Source organism: Nansenia antarctica, assembly GCF_963989245.1.
Source record: "Nansenia antarctica genome assembly, chromosome: 8".
In the NCBI taxonomy this organism is placed as follows: Eukaryota; Metazoa; Chordata; class Actinopteri; order Argentiniformes; family Microstomatidae; genus Nansenia; species Nansenia antarctica.
Genome location: NC_137678.1, coordinates 44047238 through 44068445, shown reverse-complemented (window position 1 = coordinate 44068445; position 21208 = coordinate 44047238). Strand labels below are relative to the sequence as shown.

Genomic DNA, 21208 nt, shown 5'->3' with positions numbered 1-21208 from the left:
GTTCCTCAGTCCAGCGCGCTTCATCATCCCCCTTCTCGAACTGCCATCTCCCCTTTTCATCCCTTATGTCATTTTATCAATGAACATTGTATTACAGTTATTTCAACATTCAAGCCTCTTTCACACATAGTTCCCTGTAACTTCAATGGAATCCCAAGCTGTGCCGTCCAGCCATTTTCGCCGTTCACTCATGAGTCAAATGCCGGTAGATTCGCGTCTTGCTCCCTTTAACACATGTCGGCGTTTCCCTGGTTGCGAGATCTAAACTACTAGAACTGAAAGTGGCAGGTAACAGGCAGGTAACATCCATATGCTGTGTATATACATAAATATATTTGACTACCAGCAAGACACCGGAGCACTCGTATCTATAACAAACGCGGAGATTGTATGAGCCCCGCGTCAGTCAGCCTTTCCGTAGAAATACATCGCTCCGTTATATATCTAACGTTACATGTTTTAAGGCTGATCTGTGCATGATAGTGCTGCATTATGTTGATCTATTTATATCGATCTATTCTTGCCAATTCCTTATTACCAGTGGAAAGGGGGAAGGCTGACTGACGGGGAAAGGGGGAAGGCTAAACACCCCGTTGATGTATTAAACAATCTAATCAGAGCAGTTGTTATTATGTAATATTATTGATGGATGTGCCATTTTTGATGGAGAGCAGTGAGCGGATGACTGGATGTGAGCATGTATTTGACTAATGCCGATAGATTTGCGTCGCAGGCGCAGCATCATGAGCGTGACAACCGGAACCGGAAATATTTCCGGCTTCATATTATCGGCTCTATATCGGCTAAAATGTAATAAAACTAGGGATGTCCCGATCCGATACTGATATCGGATATCGACCCGATATTGGTCCTGAATGCTGGATCGGGGATCGCACCAGAGGAAAAAAAAGGCTCCGATCCGATCCTACTGTCATCCGCAGTCAAACTTATGTGTATAAGCGATAAGGAAATAAAAACAGTGAACAGAACGCGTGTCGCAGAAATGCTTCACGCGAGTCCTATATGCGCTTAAAATGCGCATAGCGCTTCACGCGAGTCCTATATGCGCTTAAAATGCGCATAGCGCTGCGCTGTGTGCTTCCGGTTTCATTACAAAGAGGTTAACCCTATATGTGCCTGACGTCTAACAACATTCAAATGACTCTAACTTCATATTTTTTCGGATTTCAATGTATGACACATCATTTGAAAGCTTATGATCCGTAGTTCCAATCCACAACACGTCGCATTTGTTGCTTTAATAAAGGCTGGCAGTCTTTAATTTAACTGTTGTTGGTGTGGACTATATACTGGGGAGGTATTTGTTATTATTCAGGGGTCAAAAAATGTATACAAATATCGGATCGGTATCGGTATCGCCGATACCCGAAGCCCAGGTATCGGTATCGGTATCGGTAGTGAAAAAGTGGGATCGGGACATCCCTAAATAAAACCGATAAATATTTAATAACATTAATTTCCCAATATCGGCGCCGATAATATCGTGCATCCCTAGTTTTCAGTCTGCAGTGGAACCTACTGTAGGTGACTCAGCTGGTCTTCTGACAGCACTGGCCTGCAGAGATTACTCATCTCAGATTTGCTTCTCCCAGTCGGTCGCTCTCACAATCTATCACCATGTTACACTGGCTACAGAGATGGTGTGAGTAGGCAATATCTGCTCCAATCCATCATTGAATCCGAAACAAGCCATATTTTAATTAACGCAAGGTTAATTACGTATGTGGGCCTATATCGTCCTGAATATTTGAGTGTGTATGTTTAATTAAAACGACATGACATGGCTAGTAGTAAGGCGTCTGATTGTAAACAAACAACTGTTAAAGGCAGTAGTGGACCATCTGATGTTAATCAAGACCATATACGTAACATGTGCTTTTGTTATGCTCATAATCATGTGGACTGAAGACCCATTCAGGCTACACCTTAACTACCCTCCTGAGACCTCTTCATCCCCTCTACCCCCCTGTACAGTTTCTCTACTGTAAAATCTTCATTCTTCTTCCTTCTTCTTCTTATGACTGATTATGACTTTTTCTTGCTATGACTCACTGATGGATAGATGATTGACAAATGTATTTGTTGTCGCTTTGGATAAAGGCATCGGCTAAATACCAGAAATGTGATTTACTGTTGTTGTTGTTTTTTGTTCCTCTTTCTTTCTTTTACACTGTATAGCTGATGTCTTGGTTGTTTAATAATATGTTCTTTTACGCTGTATTGTACAGCACTTAGAGCTGCATTCTTGTGTATGAAAGGTGCTATATAAATAAAGCTTATTATTATTATTATTATTATTATTATTATTATCTTATTAATTAATAAGAAGCCACCTAGGAGCAAATGTGTGTGGTGTATTAGGTTATTGCTGTGTGTGTGTGTGTGTGTGTGTGTGTGTGTCAGTGTGCATGTTCCCTGTCTAACGGTACTTTACTGTACAGATTCCTTCAATGCAGTGACGATGACTCCTCTGATCCAGCCATCAACTACGAGGTATAACGCCTTTTCTGCTATAAGACACACACACACACACACACACACACACCACACACCACACACACACACACACACACACACACACACACACACACACACACACAGTCCTAATGACAATGTGTTATTCCTCTCTACCCAGCTGGTCCTGAGGAAGTGGAGTGAACTGATCCCTGGTGGGGAGTTCAGGTGCTTCGTCAAAGAGAACAAACTGATAGGTAGTGTAAGGAGGAGGAGCTGGAGACATTTTGGACATTTACTCAGAATCAGAATTCTTTATTTGGCCAAGTATATTTGCACATACAGGAAATTGACTTGCTGAGGTTATGACATTTACTCTCGCACTCATTCAGCTGCTGTGCTCCCTCCCTCTGCAGGTATCTCCCAGAGAGACTACACCCAGCACTACCATCACATATCCAAACAGGAGGCCCAGATCTCCCACTCCATACAGGAGTTCTTCAGCCAACACGTCCAGTACAAGTTTCTGGACGAGGACTGTGAGTGTGATTATTTAGTTTGTATTTCGTCAAAGATGATTTGTGTTTTAGGTGAAATAAACAGAATGAAGTGATGAATCTCTTTTGTCCTCTCTTACAGTTGTTTTGGACGTCTACAGAGACAGCTGGGTAAGTCTAGGATTTCATCTCCTCAAGTCCTTTTCCTACCTTGACCGTTTAGCCAGAGCTGCCACTTAGCTGCACTGTTTGTATCTCCTTTGTTTGTGTAGTATGTGTGTGTTTTGACGCTGTGTGTCTATGTGACAGGGGAAGGTGTGGGTAATGTGTGTGTTTTGACGCTGTGTGTCTATGTGACAGGGGAAGGTGTGGGTAATGTGTGTGTTTTGACCCTGTGTGTCTATGTGACAGGGGAAGGTGTGGGGAATGAATGAATGAATGAATGAATGAATGGTCTTTATTGTCATTGATATAGTACAGGTACCAAACAACGAAATTTGGGAGGGGGGGCTCCCCTGGTGCTAGGAAAGAAAAAAACAAAACAAAAAAACAAGAAGGGAAAGGAGCTGGTTTACATAAATAAAGGCTATATACACTATCCACTATACTATACTGTACAAATAAAACACTGTGCTGTACTCTATGCTATGCTATACCTATTCTAACATTTCCTATTCTCTGCAACCTTATGTACCCTAGGGTTGTCATATTGCACATAGTGTTATTGCACATTCATTTAAAGTGTCGCAGTTTGCAGGCTTGAAATGTACACATTTGTGCCTCAGCACTACACCTGATTTTCAATCCAGCAGCTGCCATCAATCCGTCCAGACTGTCCAGGGCCCAGAACCTAGGTCTTTGCTGTGTTCAGGGCCTGGATGGCCCTGGGGTAGAAGCTGAGCTTCAGTCTGTTTGTCCTTGCGAACATGGTCCTGTACCGCCTGTTCGAGGGCAGCCGAGCAAAGTGTTCGTACCCAGGGTGGGATGGGTCTCTGGAGATCTTGGAGGCCTTCTTGAGGCAGCGTGTGTTGTACAGCTCTTCCAGAGAGGGGAGGGGGGCGCCGGTGATCTTCTGGGCCGTTCTCACGACTCTCTGTAGCGCATTTCTCTCTGCGGCTGTGCAGCTGGAGAACCAGTTGCAGATGCAGTAGGTGAGGATGCTCTCCACTGCGCAGCGGTAGAAGGCCACCAGCATCTCCTGTCTGATGTGGTCTTTCCTGAGGACTCTCAGGAAGAAGAGCCGCTGTTGTGCCTTCTTGATGATGGCTGCTGTGTTGTTCTTCCAGGACAGGTCATCCTGTATGTGCACCCCCAGGAATCGGAGGGTTGAGACTCTCTCCACGCTCCCTCCGTCGATGAGCAGGGGCTGGACCTCAGATTTTTTCCTCCTGAAGTCCACGATGATTTCCTGGGTCTTTGACTGGTTCAGCAGCAGGTTGTTAACCTTGCACAGCTTGCTAATGTGTGTGTTTTGACCCTGTGTGTCTATGTGACAGGGGAAGGTGTGGGTAATCGATCTGAACCCCTTTGGCGAGGTCACAGATTCTCTGCTGTTCACGTGGGAGGAGCTCACCGCCGGGACCAGCCTCTCGGCCAATCAAGAGGGAGGTGACACAGCTCAGCAGGTGAAGGACGCTTCTGTGACATCGCCTCAGTGCTGCTGTGCTCTGTGACTGGCTTGTCTAGTTGGGCTTTTGTCACTTGTTTTGTGTGTGTGTGTGTATGCTTATGTTTGGTGTGTTGCCTGTGTGTGTAGGAGAGCCCTGCGTTCCGCTACACCACCAGTGAGGTGACGGTCCAGCCGAGCCCGTGTCTAAGCTACCGGATCCCCCGGGACTTTGTGGACCTCTCTGCTGGCGAGGATGCATACAAACTCATCGACTTCCTCAAACTGGTGAGACCAACAACATTGTGACAACAACTCTCTCACACACACACACACACACACACACACACACCACTTGCCCTCACACACACACACACCACTTGCCCTCACACACACAAACACACCACTAGCCCTCACACAACGCTCAGACAACTTACAGTCGTAGCTCTCAGACAGATTTCATACATCTCTCCTGACGCGGTCAGTGAATAGCAGAGAAAGGTAAGAAAGCACGACCATTTGTTGAGAAAGGTTTGTTTCTCCGTGGGTTTTCACTCTCTCACCTTCTCTCTTTCTCTGCAGAAGAAAAGCCAACAGGAGGCGTGTGAGGAGGAAGAAGAGGAGGTACACCAGTGACACCCACAGCCCCAGAGGAGCAGGCTAACTCTGCACCGCTACGGCTCCCTACCATTCACCAGAGACTGTTAGCCTAGCCGCTAGCGTTAGCACAGAGACTTACTACTATATGCATGGAGGTAGGCTCTCTTTGTCCTTATTAGCACTTGGATCGTCAGGCATCAGCGGGGCATCTTATCTCCATGCACTCTTGGTCGTCCGAAGGAGCAGATCATGGACGTTGCAGGTAGACATTTTCTGACTAGAGCCAACACAGTACAGTATGATGAGAACAGCATCACATGTTGTCAGCTGTATGCATTTAATTTCTACCTGTAACACTGCAAGTCCCATTCAGTTGTGATCGCTGTGTGTGTGTGTGTGTGTGTGTGTGTGTGTCAGGAGGCCTAAGCACTAAAAGCGTATGTACATGTACAGTATACTGTAACGTAATGTTCTGTACTGTAGCGCATTGAGTTGCATCTTGTAAGAAATGCGCTATACAAATAAAATTTGATTTGATTTGATTTGTACTGTAACAAGGTTTGTTACTGCAGCCTATGTTCAGGAGTAAAGGACGCTAGGCTTTGTAATGTAGTGCTGGATAATAGGCTCGTCATGATGTGTTGTACAGTTTATTCGATTTACCTAGGAAGGTGCCCTTGCAAGGCCACAGTTCCACACACCCACAGTTCTCCGAGTGCTTTTTAATGGTTTAGTTAGTAGACACACATTTCTACAATAGCAATACTACGTTTATCCATGAAGTCACTGTACTGTTCCAAACATTCCAGTCTCTTATTTACTCTGGCTACTGTAGTTCCATCTGCATTGTTGTGAACTTGACTCATCGGTGCTTTTTAAGTGTGTGACAGAAGCGGGGGGCTCTGATTGGGTAATAAATTGCTGGTGTGCATCATTTTGTTCTTTGTCTGTGTGTTTTGGAGAACAGTAGGAATAAAGCTCTTTCCCTAGTTGATTGCACTACAGACCAACCGAGTGTGAGGTGTGTGTAATACCGCTGTTGTCCACACAGCGGCAATGTTGACTACAATCTGCGAGATAACCAAGTGCTTTTTATGAATATAATTTAGAGGCATATCCTTGAAGTGTTCCCTTAATTGCTTTGAGCAGTGTATATCAAACAATCCATATGGATGAAGACCCAGTAGTATCAGTCAAAGGGCTGTCGTGTGTGTGTGTGTAGTGTAAATAAGGCATGGATCAGGAATCGGGTGATGTCAGCTCCCTGCCTCAGGATGAGGGATGGTGTCAACGCTGCCACACCCTTCTGGCACAAGCAGGGGCACTGGGTATCGGACTGGAAGAGAAACAAAAAAAATGTTTACATCCTCCACTCGCTGCACCTCACTCTCTCTCTTCCTCCTACCTCCTGTTTCAATCCCTCTCTCTTCAGCTTGCCGAGATGGCCATACATTCTACCTCTCCTCTCACGAGTTGAGTGGTCATCTTTCAGAGGGAAGGGTGGAGCGAGGGAGTGAGAAAGAGACTTGAATCATCAAACTTGAGAGACTTGCTGACTCAGAACTGGATTCTAGAGAGAGAGAGAGAGAGAGAGAGAGGGGGGGGGGGGGGTTTATGTGTGCGTTCTGAGTGCTCCCAGAGCACAGCGGTCTGAATTATGGAACGGGGATGCTCTGAGCGCTCTGAATTTCCAAACGACCAGAGAGCACCCCGGGTGACAGCCACCACCTCCCCCATGTAACCAGTTTCCTCCTTCAGCTCTCTCCCTCATCGATCAACCCTGAAGATAGTAGCAAAAATCCAACAAATCACTGCTATGAGAGCAATGTGGATAAGGCATAGCTAAGAAAGATGAGTCATAAATAAAGTGTGTTTACTTAAGAGAGCTTTGAGATGTGACTGCAAAACCATTGCAACTCAATGATTCAATACCTACATAGGTGGTCTTCCACATAGGATATTCTTTTGAAGGAAAAGTGCAATACAATCAAATGCATTATTATTATTAATATTATTATTCAGTGATGCAAACTAGTCACCTTTCGGCGAAATTCGCCGTTTTCAACTCAAAATAGGTCATCCACGTGAATCATGGAGATTTGCAAAAAAAAAAGGAAAAAGTAGGGGGGGGGGGTCATGAAAGTTGTGTCGTGACGTCATGGGCAAAGCAGTTCCTTTCAGTGAACTCATTCATTACAATCAGTTCACTAAAAAGATTTGTCCAAAAGAGTCGTTCATCCAATCATTCAGTGCTTCTCAGGGCTTCGACTGCGCGTAGTCCATTCACTGAACTGAAACACGTCAGTGTCCAGTGAGCTGAGAATGTAGGGGCCGCCTTCGTAAATTCACTCTGCGAGTGACGGCCTCTCGTCCAATCAAATTACTTGGTCCATTATAACATTGAACCCAGTGTGGGCTGGGCTCTGGCGAATTTCCGAACGCGGATAAAGGTACCGTTTTCAAACAACTGAAAGCTACTATAAATATCGTACCCTATTATGTAAAGACTTAGAATTTCACGACACTTAATTATTAAATAAAATATTTGGTACTACTTCGAGACTTCCAAGACATTCAAGACAAGAGGCTTCCCACCAGTTCAGTCAGTGACACCTGACACCTGCCTGTCAAATCAGATTTCCTCGCCAGCGAGTTGTTTAGTGAACGAGAACAACTTTCAACAACCTTCAACTATTAAGATACACTTCCAGGCATTGTGGAGAACACACTCACGGTAAGTAACCTGTTTGAGTAATTATATTATGGGGGTGGAAAAAAATGAAGTATATATTAATAAAAAAAGAAATGCGGGTGGTGAGGTAACTTGACATGTTAAGGTTTCTTCTAGCTTGCTAACGTAACGTAAATTAGCAATGGTTCTTCTCCATAGATTACGTTTACAAGCACACCTTAATCAGATTAAAGTCAATATGCAGGGTATTGTAACCGAATAGGTGTTTATAGGTGTTTATATGCGCTGTAGCAACTGGAATATTCAGTTTACATTTGAAAGGGCAAAATAATCTGGCCGCATGTAACTGCGTATTAAGGTACACTGGGCATGCGCGTACTGGTTGACCCAGAAAATATAATTGAGACAGTAGGCCTACTGTAAAATAATAGAAATTCATTCATTTTCATTCATTCGGTAGTATTGTCAACTCCCGATCAATCTCCTCTGTTATTCATCTGTGTAAATGTAGGTTGTATAAAAAGAGCTGATGCATAATAAACGTAAACGATAATTGTTGAAGTGCGTCTTGCTGTTGATGTTTCTAAGACGATAAATAATATCACAGCACTGTTTATCAAGTGTAACGTGCCTTGCTATGCAACATACGTGAATGTGGCCTTAATAAGGTTCGGTACGTGTTTACATGACTTGCCCAATCGGAAAATGAGCATTTTGCGCTGTAGCAACTGGAATATTTCGTTTACATTTTAAAGGGCAAAATAATCTGGCCGCATGTAACTGCGTATTAAGGTACACTGGGCATGCGTGTACTGGTTGACCCAGAAAATATAATTGAGACAGTAGGCCTACTGGAAAATAATAGAAATTCATTCATTTTCATTCATTCGGTAGTATTGTCAACTCCCGATCAATCTCCTTGGTTATTCATCTGTGTAAATGTAGGTTGTATAAAAGAGCTGATGCATAATAAACGTAAACGATAATTATTGAAGTGCGTCTTGCTGTTGATGTTTCTAAGACGATAAATAATATCAAAGCAAAGTTTATCAAGCCTTGCTATGCAACATATGGGAATTTACATGACTTGCCCAATCGGAAAATGAGCATATTCGATTAATACAGGAATATGGTGTGCATGTAACGCAGTCATCTACTTTAGCATCATCAGTAGCCTAACTACTGGTAGCCTAACTGTACCACCCGCTTCAATTTGTTTTCAGAATGAGAATGAAAGAATTTGGAGAGGAAGATGCCATTATTGTGGCTCAGCTAGATGCAGGAGTGAGGTGCAAGTGGAGCTGGTCCTGGCTGAAGCTAGACTCAAAGAGTGACGTAAAGGGCAAAGAATATGTGTTCCCTATGTCTCAGTTTTTTTAAAAAGATTGACAAACCAGGACATGCCCGGTGCAGCCTCTGCTGCAAAGAGATTAATTATTCAACCAAGGGCTGCCATGCCCTTGTGGCACATTGTAAAACTGACAAACATTGCCAAAAAGTGGTGACAATTATGACCACACACAGTGTCATACCACCGTCAGCAAGTCAGGGCCCATCACAGCAGAGCCCATCAACTCAGGGTCCATCACAGCAGATCCCATCTGCTCAGGGCCCATCAGTGCAAGGCCCAGAGAAGATGAGAGAAAGAGTTACGGTGCCAGTACCCCTGTTTGAAAGGGTAGCAAATGCAGAGGTGAGTGTGCATATAGTGCTATATAGATAACAACTAGCACAGATAATATAAAGTTGTAAGCCTAGACTTTGTTAATCAGAATAGGAAATCCCCCATATACAGTGAATCGCAGTATTGAATTATTTTTTATAATGATGTCATGTTTACTTATTACAAGCTATGTGCAAGTGGTAACATATAAAATACTAATACTATTTTCGGGGGTTTTCCAGGCATTCCCTTCCCCTCTCTATAGCCCCTGTCATCCGTCAGCTTGCTGAGACACTGGCTCTGGATAAACCAGCTCTGGCAGGCATGAAGCTATCCCGGACAGCTGCCACATACAAGATGGTCCAGGGCCTGGGGCACACCTTCTCAGAGAGGACGTTTGAGAACATTCAGTCAAGCCCTTTCTCCATCAACCTGGATGAGAGCGCATCAAGCTCCAATAAGAAGGTGCTGTCAAATCCTTGTCAGCTACTTTAATCAGGAGCTGAAGCATGTGGTCGTCGAGCACCTTGGCTCCATTGAAGTCCTAAAGGGCACTGCTGAACATCTGGAAAAGGCCCTAGTGACCTTTTTCAAGGAACACTCAATTCCATTTACTAACATGGTTAGCATGATGATGGACTCCTGCAACGTCATGCGAGGGAGTAAGTCCGGGCTGGAGACCAGGATAAGGTCGAAGTACTGCCAGAACCTCCTGGATGTTGATGGAGATTCCTGCCACCACATCCACAATGCCGCCAAAATGTTTGCTGCGCCCTTTGGCCACTACCTTGAGCAGCTTTTCACGGACCTCCACACAGACCACCAGTGGGCTTCAGACCAGGTAATTGTCATAGATATTGTGAAATATATGCCTGTACCAGAAATACTTGTTGCATAATGGCAAATAGGCTAAGCAAGCCCTTTTTTGCCTGTTTTCAGTTGAAATATCTGATGGAGGTATGCGAGTTTATGGGCATTCCAGGCACCAATCCACAGCGGTTTGTGGCGCATCGTTGGCTTTCAGCCTATGATGTGGGCCTCAGCACTCACCGAATGTTCCCTGCATATAAGGTGCTCTACTTCGGGTTCCTCAGTCAGGCAGACCAGACCCTTTACAAAGCAGTCCTAGAGGAGATGTACAAGGACCACAGTGTTGGTGAGCGGGCAAAGAACAGGATCCAATTTTTCCACCAGGACCTAAAAAAAAAAGGTAAAATTCTTTAAATGAATCTAATATTGTAAAGGGGGGGCTCAGCCGCCCACAATCTTACGTGATTAATCCTGTATGTATTCCAAAATACATTGTATTTCATCTCTCTCTTCCAGGAATGACGCAAGTTGGGAAGGACAGGAAAGAAAGGGTGTGGAAGAAGCTCTGGTTTGAGAGTCGCAACACAGACCTCCAGCTGAGCATTTACCTCGGCGTCCTTCCCATCATGAAGGAGTATGTTACGGTGTTCCAGGTGTGTGTTTTCACACTAATGAATTAGTGAATTATCAATCTCTGATAGATAAACTAAATAGGCCCATTCTCTCATCAGTTAGATTGTGATATAAACAGACCCTCAACTGCATGTCTGTGTATGGTAATAGAATTGTTGTAGCATTTTATAATAATGCCATTATTCACAGGGCAGCCAAACCCTTGTCCACAAGCTGCATGACAAGCAGCTTGAAGTTGTGAAAACCTTCATGGGGTGCTTTATCAAGGCTGAGAATCTGCATACCACCCCAAAGAATATCATGGAGTTGGATTTCAACGACAAAATGCTGCCTCTCTGTGAGCTGTATGTCGGACAGGTGGCGGAGAAACTGAAGGCAGGAAATCCACGTAATCAGGTTAGTAAATGTATTAAAAACGGCAAATCAAACATTTATAAATTTCTCCCGGTAAAATTATTTAATTGCAATCGTTTTAATGTTTTACAGAGTGTGCTGCAGTTTCTCGAAACAGCGAAGACTGCATACATGTCGACAGCAGCCTATATGCAGAAAAAGCTGCCACTGGACAGCAGGACCCTGCAGTCACTGTCTGCCTTGGACCCATTGGTGAGGGGACACTCAGAGACAGGCATCCTCCTGAAGTGGCTGGCAGGGATGATGAGGCACTTGGTGCCACACCCCAATTTGACGTGCCACTGGAAGTTGTCAAATTCAGCACAAATTCCACCCTTCCCCTGTACACTGATGGGGACAACATGGTTAACTGGTGGGCAAATGTCATTGACACTGGAAGGTACCCAGGCCTCAACCATGTGGTTCGAGCAGCGCTCTCCATTTTCCATGGACCAATGGTGGAGTCATCGTTCAGTGCCATGGGAGATATTATTGACTGCAAAAGCACCAGAATGAGCATGGACACCTTTAGGGACAACCAATCCAGACAACCAAGTATGCCCTCAGGTCCAGGGGTCAGACAGCGATCCAGATGTTCAGGAGAGAGAATGTCAAGTTCTCAAAGGTTGACAAGGTCCTATGCAAGAACATCCACACTGCAGGCTCAAAGGACAAGGCTCGCAGACAACAGGCCCTGTTAAAGAAAAAAGGGAGGCAGGAAGAGTTTGGTTGCCAGCCAACAACCAGTGCTGCACAAAGCAGGAAGACTGCAGTGGAGGAGGACAGGCAAGCCACAGTGAGGCACATGGCTGCTCAAAAAAGAAAAAAAGCACTGGAAGTGCTGGTACAGGCAAAAAAGCCAAAAAAGCACAAGTGATGTGCTTGGTGGGATGGACTGGAGTGGGTGGATGGTTGGGGTATTCATCAGAATTGGTTTTATTTGTTAAAAAATAAATGTTATTTGTAGTTCAACATTGTTCAAAATATATTTACAAAATAAATTATACATCTAATTCTAATGCGTTTTCATTATTGTTACCACTGCTTCATAGGTCTGAATAACACTGACAGGCTTTATATGTGTCCCTTGAACAGAGCTTGTATAGAAAAATGATGCATTGCATCATGGGAAGGTGCCTGGGCGCCGCGCAATGATAATTTCCGTCGTTTTCAGTGAAAAAAATGTTGTCACCTTTTTGGGCCATCACCAGTTTGCACCCCTGACTGTATGTATTCCAAAATACATTGTATTTCATCTCTCTCTTCCAGGAATGACGCAAGTTGGGAAGGACAGGAAAGAAAGGGTGTGGAAGAAGCTCTGGTTTGAGAGTCGCAACACAGACCTCCAGCTGAGCATTTACCTCGGCGTCCTTCCCATCATGAAGGAGTATGTTACGGTGTTCCAGGTGTGTGTTTTCACACTAATGAATTAGTGAATTATCAATCTCTGATAGATAAACTAAATAGGCCCATTCTCTCATCAGTTAGATTGTGATATAAACAGACCCTCAACTGCATGTCTGTGTATGGTAATAGAATTGTTGTAGCATTTTATAATAATGCCATTATTCACAGGGCAGCCAAACCCTTGTCCACAAGCTGCATGACAAGCAGCTTGAAGTTGTGAAAACCTTCATGGGGTGCTTTATCAAGGCTGAGAATCTGCATACCACCCCAAAGAATATCATGGAGTTGGATTTCAACGACAAAATGCTGCCTCTCTGTGAGCTGTATGTCGGACAGGTGGCCGAGAAACTGAAGGCAGGAAATCCACGTAATCAGGTTAGTAAATGTATTAAAAACGGCAAATCAAACATTTATAAATTTCTCCAGGTAAAATGATTTAATTGCAATCGTTTTAATGTTTTACAGAGTGTGCTGCGGTTTCTCGAAACAGCGAAGACTGCATACATGTCGACAGCAGCCTATATGCAGAAAAAGCTGCCACTGGACAGCAGGACCCTGCAGTCACTGTCTGCCTTGGACCCATTGGTGAGGGGACACTCAGAGACAGGCATCCTCCTGAAGTGGCTGGCAGGGATGATGAGCCACTTGGTGCCACACCCCAATTTGACGTGCCACTGGAAGTTGTCAAATTCAGCACAAATTCCACCCTTCCCCTGTACACTGATGGGGACAACATGGTTAACTGGTGGGCAAATGTCATTGACACTGGAAGGTACCCAGGCCTCAACCATGTGGTTCGAGCAGCGCTCTCCATTTTCCATGGACCAATGGTGGAGTCATCGTTCAGTGCCATGGGAGATATTATTGACTGCAAAAGCACCAGAATGAGCATGGACACCTTTAGGGACAACCAATCCAGACAACCAAGTATGCCCTCAGGTCCAGGGGTCAGACAGCAATACAGATGTTCAGGAGAGAGGATGTCAAGTTCTCAAAGGTAGACAAGGTCCTATGCAGGAACATCCACACTGCAGGCTCAAAAGACAAGGCTCGCAGACAACAGGCCCTGTTGAAGACAAAAAGGGAGGCAGGAAGAGTTTGGTTGCCAGCCAACAACCAGTGCTGCACAAAGCAGGAAGACTGCAGTGGAGGATGACAGGCAAGCCACAGTGAGGCACATGGCTGCTCAAAAAAGAAGAAAAAAGCACTGGAAGTGCTGGTACAGGCAAAGAAGGCAAAAAAGCACAAGTGATGTGCTTGGTGGGATGGACTTCATCAGAATTGGTTTTATTTGTTCAAAAATAAATGTTCAAAATATATTTACAGAGCATCTTCTCCTCTTTCATTTGGGAGAGTAAGTCACTAAGGATTAGCCAACAAGTTTTACAACTTCCATATAATGATGGTGGCTTAAACCTACCGAACCTTAACATTTACTTTCTGGCTGCCCAACTTACCCAGATTAGGCAGTGGTTCTCTAGCTCATCTAGCGCATGGTCAAGACTGGAATCTTATGACATTCTTCCATATGAACTGAGATACCTGCCTTATATTGGTTTACAACAGGTTAAAGAAATCACAAATAATCCTATTATTATGAACAGTTTACTAATATGGAAGAACTCCCATAAACGTATGGGTCACAAGGAACACCTTTCGCCCTATACTCCTATCTGGAGAAACCCCAATTTTACATCTTGTTTTAATGATGACACCTTCAAGTCTTGGTATGACAAGGGGATAAGGGAAATAACACATCTTTGCGACAGTGGTACATTTGTTTCTTTCCTTCAGTTAAAGTCAAAATATAATTTATCTTCCACACATTTATTTCGATTTTTTTTCAAATCCGCCATATGATAGACAACTCAAGGCACTCTTGAAGAACCCAAGCCCTCCAAAATAGAAGGCCTTATCAATAAGGAGGTTCACAGTTCTAAATGTATTTCTCAAGTTTATTTATCTCTGCTTGAATGCTTGTCTACAAGTACAGATGCTACGAGGTGTAAATGGGAAAAGGATTTAGACATGGATATAAGTAAAGAGGACTGGTCTTTCTTTTGTCTTAAAGTTCATAAATGTTCTTACAATATGAGGCACAAACTCCTTCTTTTTAAAATTTTGCATAGAACTTATTATACACCTGCAAAACTTTATAAAATGAATAATGAAATGTCCTTTTTGTGCTGGCGCTGCAAAAAACAGAAAGGGGACTTTTACCATATGTTTTGGTCATGTAATTTGTTGTTAACATTTTGGAACTTTGTAATTGACACGATAGCATTATGTTTAAATATTCACATTGCAAAATCATCTCGCTTGTGTCTTTTAGGCACAATCAATATGGATCCTTGGAATGAATTTCCAAAAATATATATTGATCTTGCTTTGATTGCTGCAAAGAAGTGTATTGCAATCCATTGGAAATCCGATTACTCTCCTACAATATCACATTGGTTAAATGAAATCTCTAGCTACATTCCATTAGATAAAATATACTATAATATAAGAGTCAGGACTTTGTAAAAATATGGCAACCACATATAGATTTTATGGCAAGAAGGGCAGCTTCAGGTACTATTGTTTGATGGACAGTGTTTCTTGTAGGGATGCACGGTGATGTGAATTGCTGTTAATATCATAGCGCATCCCTAATGAATGTATTATTGTGTGTGTGTGTGTGTGTGTGTGTATGTAGGCATGTGTGTTTTGTCTTATTATTATTATATTTTTGTTGTGTTGTCGTTGGGCGTTGCCGCACAATGGTGGGTGGGGGGGGGGGGATACAAGAACCCCACCGACAAGAAGGCGTCACGCATTAATGAAATAAAAGCCCTCATGGAGCTGTAGACGTCCCTACGTATGGGAACCTTGTTAAGAAATTCCCATTTTGAAGTTTAGTTTTGATACTGTTTGTTGTGGAATGTTCTCTCAGCACATATGTCCATCGTTACATTCCCACTCACCACACTGCCCTTGGTTAACAAGTCTCATGATACATTTACGTTTTTGGGCATTTAACAGATGCCTTTATCCAAAGCGACTTTTCTTTTTGGGGATTGATGTGTGGTTTCATGTATGTGGGAATAAATGTTTTAAGTGACAAACCAAAAAAACAAAAACAAAAACAAACAAAATATATTTACAAAATAAATACATCTTTCTTCTAATTCTAATAGATGCGTTTTCATTATTGTTACCGCTGCTTCATAGGTCTGAATAACACTGACAGGCTTTATATGTGTCCCTTGAACAGAGCTTGTATAGAAAAATTATAGCATGCATCATAGGAAGGTGCCTGGGCGCCGCGCAATGATAATTTCCGTCGTTTTCAGTGAAAATAATTTTGTCACCTTTTTGGGCCAGCACCCCTGCATTCCCAAAAAATGTGATAGAAATGAGCCATTGAATTGTTGCACTCTCTCCAGCAATTCCCAGTTCCCGGTGTACCATTCTGTAAGTATTTTCTTCGTGGGGTAATAAAAAACCTAATAATGTTCTTCCATGAAAATTCTCTCCATTGTCCAGAGCTAGAGGTGGTGGATTGTATTTTACATATGTTCAACCATTCTTCCTCAGTTAGGACTATGTTTGCTTCCTTCTCCCACTTATCCCTAACATATAAGGTGGAGTGATTCTTGGTGGACTGTATACTCTTCTGTATAATTCTTGACACCAGTTTCTTGTGGGTGTTGCCCTTATACGCATCAATAAAAATGTTGACTAGACTCATTTCAGAAACCTCATTATTCTTTATATTCTTATAGAAGTAGTAATGCCTCAGTTGTAAATACCTGTAGAAATCTTGTTTCTCTAGGTTGTGATTATCAATAAGATATTGAAAGGCCTGTATTGGATGAAATTAGGTAGGGATGTCCCGATCCCATTTTTTCACTACCGATACCTGGGCTTCAGGTATCTGCGATACCGATATCAATCCGATATTTGTATTTATTGTTTTACTCCTGAATAATAACAAATACTTCCCCAGTATAGTCCACAACATTTGGCTATTAAAGACTGCCAGCCTTTATTCAAGAAACAAAAACAGTACTCACTGAGTCTGTTACTCACTACTCAGTGACCAACTGGTTTCAAGTTAAAACAATTTAAACAGCAGCATTCAGCATTGTAGAAGAAAAATGAGTTACTGTCTGATTTCTAGTTGTACTGCCTTCAGTTCTCTTTAGAATTCGTTTCGTATCTCACTATGGGGAACGCCCCCTGCGTGACCTCATCAGAAACTGAATTACACTGCGCTAGCCCATTGGCTGGCCCAGGTGATGCTTGTGTCACGAGGGACGGGACCCTCCGCCTATATAACACGTACACACGGCATCTGTCGTCCTTTGCGCCCTTCTCACTGGAGCTGACTGGAACAACTGTGCGGGTGGCTAGAGCTAAACAGTCCACAGATACGAGCGACCACAACACACACACACTGTATGGAAAGTTTGAGCGGCAGTGACGGCCGCGCGCTGCACTTTATTTTTTATTATTTTGAACGTCTCGTTCAGCCCGTCAGTGACGGTGCAGTGTGTGTGTCAGCCCGTCAGTGACGGTGCAGTGTGTGTGTGTCAGCCCGTCAGTGACGGTGCAGTGTGTGTGTGTTAGCCCGTCAGTGACGGTGCAGTGTGTGTGTGTTAGCCCGTCAGTGACGGTGCTGAGCCGTGCTGTACGTTAACAAACACGTTTGTACAGCTGTTCCTTTGTGTCGACCTCCCTCTGTGCCTAGAGACTCTTACACTAACGTTACCACCAGGTGCTAGCTAACTAAGGTAGCTAATGTTACCACCAGGTGCTAGCTAGCTACGGTAGCTAATGTTACCACCAGGTGCTAGCTAGCTACGGTAGCTAACGTTACCACCAGGTGCTGGCCAGCTACGGCAGCTAATGTTACCACCAGGTGCTAGCTAGCTACGGTAGCTAACGTTACCACCAGGTGTTAGCCAGCTACGGTAGCTAACGTTACCACCAGGTGCTAGCTAGCTACGGTAGCTAACGTTACCACCAGGTTCTAGCCAGCTACGGTAGCTAACGTTACCACCAGGTGCTAGCCAGCTACGGTAGCTAACGTTACCACCAGGTGCTAGCTAGCTAAGGTAGCTAACGTTACCGATGCATCATCAGACAGAAATGAGCAACTGCTGCAGAAGGGTGAAAGAGGAGAAACGCTTTGAAATGGATACCATTTCCACCGACATAAGAAATATTGCCTCACGTAGGCTATTATGAAGGAGTGCACATATGTGCACACTGCACATATAGTATTCGTCCATGTCCTATACGCATCACACTATATACATATATATTTACTGTTCATATCATATTGATATTCATGCAAATATATTTACTTTTTACATTCATATTCATTGCACGTATAGCGCGAGGTTGACCACCGTCCGCATTGACTTCACAGTAATGTACGTCTTTGAATGAATGAATGGTCTTTATTGTCATTGCTATAGTACAGGTACCAAACAACGAAATTTAGGAGGGGTGGCTCCCCTGGTGCTAGGAAAGTAAAAAAAACACAAGAAGGGAAGGAGCTGGTTTACATAAATAAAGGCTATGTATTGTACACTATCCACTATACTATACTGTACAGATAGACGACTAGGGTTGTCATATTGCACATAGTGTTATTGCACATTCATTTGAAGTGTCGCAGTTTGCAGGCTAGAAATGTACATATTTGTGCCTCTACTACTTTATAAGGGTAACATTCCCAATAAGTCCAATGATTGCAATATCCATACAGTGAAGAACATGAACAGGCCCACTGTAGACAATTGACTATCATCCCCAAGTAGGCCTGTATGCATGTTATTTAATTATCTTGTATCCACACAGCACGACCTCAAGTGTGATATTGCTTTTATACAACAGTTCTACAGCGCGATTTATTAGTTAACAGTAATAAGCGACAACAGATTATGATTTGTTTGTTTATTTAATCATAAAAATAAACAAAAAATAGTTCCGCAACTGAACTTCAAATGGACTGTTGCCTAGTAACCTGAAAACAAACAATGTAGTCTAATTAACGGTCATTTAGTAGAACACCTGTGCGGCGGAGTGATACATATAGTTAAAAGTCCCAGTGCTGTTATACTGTATCGTAACTCATGGAATGCCTCTCGTCCAATCAAATTACTTGGTCGGAACTAACTGTTGTATAATATGTAAATAACGGTGGTGAGCTTTTGTGGCTGCAACTGCTAGCGTTTGTCTGTCAGTGTGATGGATCTGTGGCTAGACAATCAATGTATTGCTATTGGGTAGAGTTACTGCACACACAAAAAAAAGTTAATATAGATATTAGCTTCAGCCAGCTCTGTCTCAAAACGTATAAATGTCACAGCTTAGAAAGTCACACCGTAGTAATCCTGGGAACCAGATGTACATCTGTATGTTTTGTGTACCTTAAAAGTTGTCGAAAATGGGTTTGAAATGGAAATTCCCAACTGTGGAGTTTTGAACATTCCACCATTTGTGTGAAGTACAGAAACATGTCATCCATCCCAATGCTAATCTCACAACATTCCAGGACCCTCTTGTTGGGTTTGAAATTCCATTGCTATTGTTCAACTGTTCAACTGTCATCTTTCCTGTTTGTTATCAGAGTAATAACTCACTTTCCTGTTTCTTATCATACATAAACCTGCACCGCATACACCAGCTGGGTCATATTTTTGGCATAAGATGTAGGAGAAGTAGCAAGCACACTAATTATTGTCATGATTACAGGTGATCCCAAAATCAAAAGAGCTGGAGTCAAGAAACAAATTTCTTCAGAGAGTCCTGATGGTAGCAAGAGTGTGTTTACCTTTGACATGGCTGTTCCAAGAAACTCAAGGCGATCAAGCAGAAGTAACAAAGCAAAAGGATTACCATCAGTCAACAAAAAACATACAGTGCAGTCCCCCATAGAAAGTAAATCAACCACAAATAAAGATGCTTGTAGTATTTCTGCATCTCTGTCCGCACGGTCCTTTGCTCTCTCAAAAGGATTACCATCAGTCAACAAAAAACATACAGTGCAGTCCCCCATAGAAATAGAAATATTTTTTTTATTTTTCACTGCGTCATGCAAAAAGGAAATCACAAGGAAAAGTTTGCTAGAACAATCTGGTGTAGTTGACATGGAAAACAATGACTGTGACATACATAAGGAAACAGAAATACAAAATGAGGTTCTTTTTTTTTCTTTTTCTTTTTTTTACTGGTTATACCCAGTAAAGCATAACATGATGTAAAACATAAAATTAAAATCATCACTCTTATAGACACATTATCTCTCTCTGACTCCATAAATTATTACTATTTCATTTGTACTACATATTGTCATACAGCCCATCACACAGGTGCCATTTGTTTCTCTCTCATGCTAAAATTAGCATCCTACTGCTCAAGACATAACATGGCACTTGACTTGACGCTAGCTGTGCAACACTAAAAGCAATGGTAGCAGTTTAACCTTCAATCCTTTGATCCTATGCAATGCTTCGAGAACTATGTACGCGCACGCACAGGCCTCACACTCTTATACACACACACACACACACAAGTACACACACGCAAGTACACACACGCAAGTGTGTACACACACACACAGGAGAGGAGGGGGGATATGGTTGTGTTTAGGGTAGCCAGCTAGAAATCCATCCTTAGAGAATGGATAAAGTCTCCAATCGCATGAGATTGCATTCCTCTTTGATTAAAAGTGACTCATCCAACTATATGGGAGCTCTGTTTGATGTGCAGACTTGTCTTACTTTGGATGCTTTGAAACATGATCAACCTGTAACAATGGTCATAAGGGGAACACTATCACACTAAACCAAACATAACGTTTATTTAAGGACAAAGAGGCGAGAGACTTCGTGAAGAGATAAATGAAGAGATAAATTGCTAGTGGCCAGCTCCTGAGCTTGGCCTATAGGTGTTCTGTTCTGGCGAGGCGGGCTGGACCTGCAACCCCAACCATATACCAGCGGAGACAGAAGTCTGAGGTAGATAGCCGGTCTAACTGACCATTAGAGCAAACGTCTTTTAATAGACACCCATCAATTCTGTGTAAAACTGATTGTAATTTCGTAAGAGTAAAGCTTGTTTATTAATATTTTATACCTTGAAAGTAAAAAATAACAGAGAAAGAAATTGACGTTGCCTCATTGTTTTTTTTAAATCTGCCATTCTCATCCAAGTGTGAGTTTAAAAAAAAAAATATTTAGACATTACTTTTATTTGTGTTGAGAGAAGAGATGGGAGAGAGTAGCACTCGTTGGATGTGTACATCCTTGATTGTGCATATCTTTATGAAATGAGAAAATAAAACAAGACATCAATATGCCTTCGAGGTCTCTAAAGATCTGTGCTGACTGCAGTCTTTCTCAATAGGAATGGCAGCTAAATGGTTAATGTGACGT

The 21208-nt window shown here is 42.8% G+C and overlaps 1 protein-coding gene across 2 annotated transcripts in view; it reads left to right on the top strand.

The window, feature by feature from the left end:
- The window catches only part of LOC308163667 (translation initiation factor eIF2 assembly protein-like), a 112057-nt gene that overhangs the window by 1416 nt on the left and 89433 nt on the right, over positions 1–21208 (top strand). The window contains exons 7-13 of one of the 2 annotated variants that reach the window (XR_013937624.1): positions 2463–2514; positions 2657–2732; positions 2892–3014; positions 3115–3143; positions 4469–4597; positions 4729–4866; positions 5161–5566. Coding sequence is in view for 1 of the 2 variants with exons in the window: in XM_080537847.1 (XP_080393973.1) it covers positions 2463–2514; positions 2657–2732; positions 2892–3014; positions 3115–3143; positions 4469–4597; positions 4729–4866; positions 5161–5214 (601 nt within the window). In the remaining variant the exon portion in view is untranslated. Of the gene's footprint in view, positions 1–2462; positions 2515–2656; positions 2733–2891; positions 3015–3114; positions 3144–4468; positions 4598–4728; positions 4867–5160; positions 6103–21208 lie in introns of those variants that run through there. The other variant, XM_080537847.1, reaches the window with a different exon arrangement.